At 32.0% G+C, this 3715-nt stretch overlaps 1 protein-coding gene across 1 annotated transcript; it reads left to right on the top strand.

The window, feature by feature from the left end:
• Positions 1 to 2824: 2824 nt before the first annotated feature.
• Positions 2825 to 3352, top strand: LOC145099774 (putative mitochondrial protein AtMg01250). Its single transcript, XM_079037282.1, has one exon. The coding sequence runs from the start codon at positions 2825 to 2827 to the stop codon at positions 3350 to 3352; it is 528 nt and encodes a 175-aa protein (XP_078893408.1).
• The last annotated feature ends 363 nt before the right edge of the window (positions 3353 to 3715 follow it).

Here is a 3715-nt window from a genome sequence, read left to right on the forward strand (position 1 = left end):
CCACGTAAATACCGTGTCTTTGTATGCTTTTGGTTTTGTGTGTTATCTGTATTACTTCCTAACAAGGGTCATTAGAAGTTGGCAAGTGACATCAGATTTGTTCTGAGTTTTGACAAGTATCGTCTGATTTCCTAAAAGTAGTCATTGTGGCCTAGAGCTTTAGCAATTGTAACAGAGGTGTTAGGCATCATAACGATGAAGTGGAAGGAAAACATTGTTAGTTGTCATTTATTTCATGTAAATCTCTTTGAATTATGTTGTGATGAATAAAGGCTAACTTCTTACGAATAGGAACTTGCATTTGCATTCTGATTGGAATGAAGGAGATTAGACTATGAGTTCTCCAACACAACGATTAGGCTCTACAACAAGTAGGCTTTGGATTCAAGATGCCTAGGGTAGTTGATTGGGGAAGGGAGGGTGGGTGTTTATTTGTATAATAAATATATAAATTAATTTATGTAATAGCTATATATAGTAAGAGTAAACTAATTACATGGTTTGGAAGGTTTCTTCGATATAACAATTTTAGTCTAAAGTTGGCATTTGTTGCAAAGGCCGGTCTCTATTTCAAACTAAATTACCAGGTTCGGTACATCCTCTTCATTATATTTCTCTTCTGCTATTATCAAACTCATAAGAGGGTATTTATGTTAATTCACTCCCTTCACAACTGCTCTTTAATGCCATTTAGTTCATCATCTAATAAAGAAGGGTTTCAAGTATCACCCTTTAGTTTGTCAAGAACCATTAAGACATATTACAACACTACAAAGATTATATGTGGTCATAAACTTATTTGAACTTCAGAAGGTGTGCTTTTATTAAATGTGTTGTTAAGATGGAACATTAGAGCTTGTGGTAGTGATCTAAACCTACAATTGACTTATTTGAAGAATATTTTAATACAAATATTAAACTAACAAACAAAATAATACATAATCCTATATACTTTATTTTCAACGTATTAAAATATAATGAAACATAACATACAATATGCTTATAATAATAACATACAACTACAAACACATCGGAGTATAAAGAATATTATGTTGTCTATGATATATTTTCCTTTATAGTTTCACAACGAATAAACCTAAACAATATAAAAAACGTTCTAATACGAATATTAACATATTATTTAACAATATAAACCCTAGATCTTGAACGTGAATTATAAATTAAGAAATCTAACATAAAAGTGTATCCAAAAGAAAAACTACCTATTGCTAAAGTGATGTTATCATCATCCAAATCTTCTAATACAACTGTATTGTTTGTTTGTTTGTATTCTTGTTTTTATTTACATTTCCAAATTTTGATTTAGGTTCATGTTGTGTTAACCTTATATTTTACCAAACAATTGCTTTGTTTAAAATAAGTTCTAATAACATCATGATACTAGAGAAGGTACATATCTTGCTCGAATGCTTGAAAACATTGTAGTACATCCTAGTTTAAAATAAAAGAAACATACTAAAATGTCTAACAATATAACTTTGGTGAAGAACACAATGAAGAAGATATAATAGAAAGTTTTGATGCAATCGTTGTTCATGATTACCCGGCTTGAAAATCGAGATAAAAAATTATGATATCATATATAAGGTTTCACGCACAATGAATATTCACATCATTTAGGTTTTTACGTATTTACTCTTGATAAGCAATGTTTATTTTAGAAAGGAAGCCATAATGATTGTTCACGTCATTTAGGTTTTCAATTATGCCACCACGTCGTTTATGAAAATGAAGCAACATATAAAATTATATTGAATATGATCAATGGATAGAAGTGGTTCCGTGGTTCCACAAGAAATAGTGGTTCCCACCCAACCCTATAATTCTAAAAGGCTTAACTATCATAAAGTTAAGGACAAATTGCATAAGAGAAACTAAGTTTACACAAGTCGTTAAGTTTACAATTTTATTGCAAATTTAAACAATCGATCAGATTGCTTCCGGTGTTTTATGATTCTCACTTGCTGACTAGGTAAAAACCTAATGTGGTTTCTACATATGATCCTAGTTGGAAAATATTTGAGTTAAATCAAATCTTTATATATATATATGTATACTCACTTTCCCTTATTTCTTTTTCTTTTTTCATCTCAGAGCATCACAATTTTGTGTAATGACTTCTTAAGGTCGCTCAAGTTACTCATCATTTTAGAGTGGTGTAAGCAATGCAAATAATGTTTCCTTTATTAGATGTTATTGTGGACAACCTTGCATTGTGTATACGACTCTGGAATTATAAACCATGTGAGCGACCTTGGGAAGCCATTGCACAAAATCATGATGCTCTGAAAGAGTAAAAATTTATAAATAAAGGAAAATTAGTACAAATCTCTATAAGACTTGAATTTAACTAAATATTTACCAACTATGATCATATATGAAAATCACATCAACATTTTGTCTAGTCGACAAGAGAGAAACATAAAACACCTAAATCAAACCCGATCAATTTTATAAATTTGTAATAAAATTAGAAAAATAATGAGTTAATTAGTTAATTGAGAAAAAAATAAAAAATATTAAAATTAAAACGTCATATAAACTTAGTTTTTTATACAATTGATTTTGGATAAAATCACTAGCTCCGTTCAAATAACGTATGTGGAAGGTAGGAGTATTTTGGATGAGCTGCTTATTCTCAATGAGATTTACTCTTGGGCGAAAAAAGCAAGAAAAAAGGCGTTAATATCTAAAGTGGACTTTGATAAGGCTGACAAGTTGGGAGTTTCTTGACTCGGTTATGGAACAAATGAATTTTGGATGGAAGTGGAGAAAAGGGATAAAGGACTGTCTTGAGTCTAGTATGGCTTCCGTCTTGGTCAACGGAACTCCCACAAAGGAATTCACTATCATGAGAGGAGGTAGACAAGGAGATCCTCTTTCGCCATTCCTTTTTATTATTACATTGGAAGGTCTCCACATTTCTATGGATGCGGCTTGTGATTTGCATCATTTTAGAGGTCTTTCTCTCCCTTATAACAACGTTTCTGTTTCTCACTTCATGTTTGCCGACGATGTGACCTTCATTGGTAAATGGTCAAAGATTAATTTTCTAAACCTAAATAGGTTGCTTGGTTGCTTTTTTCTTGCATCTAGGTTGGAGGTGAATTTAAACAAAAGTAAATTTTATGGTATTGGTGTTGATGATTTAGAGATCGAAAGACTTGCTAGCATTTTGAAGTCTGATCCTGGTTCTTTTCCCTTTACCTATCTTGGACTTCCGATGGGGACGAATATGAAACTTTCTAAGTATTGGAACCCTATCATTGAGAAGTTTCGATGTAAACTATCTCTATGGAAATTGAAATGTCATTCCTTTGAGGTCTTCTAACTCTCATAAATTTTGTCCTCCACAATCTCCCCTTGTATTATTTCTCTTTTTTTAGAGCTCCTAAAAAGGTTATTAATATTCTTGATGGTATAAGAAGAAGGTTCCTGTAGGGAGGTGACGAAGAGTAAAGGAAAATTCATTGGGTGGCTTGGGATTTAGTAACCAAACCGATGGAGATGGGAGGTCTCGGAGTTGGATGCCTTGATTCATCTAATTTAGCCCTTCTCACGAAATACTGGCGGCATTTAAAAAATGACCGTGATTCGTTTTGGTTTTACTGCATTAAAGAAATCCATAACCCTTCTTTTATTGATGGGAAGTTAATGGCTAAAAAGTCTATTAAAGGTGTGTGGTTGGATATTT

This window comes from Lactuca serriola, chromosome 4 (assembly GCF_051521515.1).
Source record: "Lactuca serriola cultivar US96UC23 chromosome 4, Lser_US96UC23_V15, whole genome shotgun sequence".
NCBI lineage: Eukaryota > Viridiplantae > Streptophyta > Magnoliopsida > Asterales > Asteraceae > Lactuca > Lactuca serriola.

Excerpts from the sequence above, each read along its gene's own strand:
- LOC145099774 (XM_079037282.1), top strand. The coding sequence starts at position 2,825 with ATGGCTTCCGTCTTGGTCAACGGAACTCCCACAAAGGAATTCACTATC.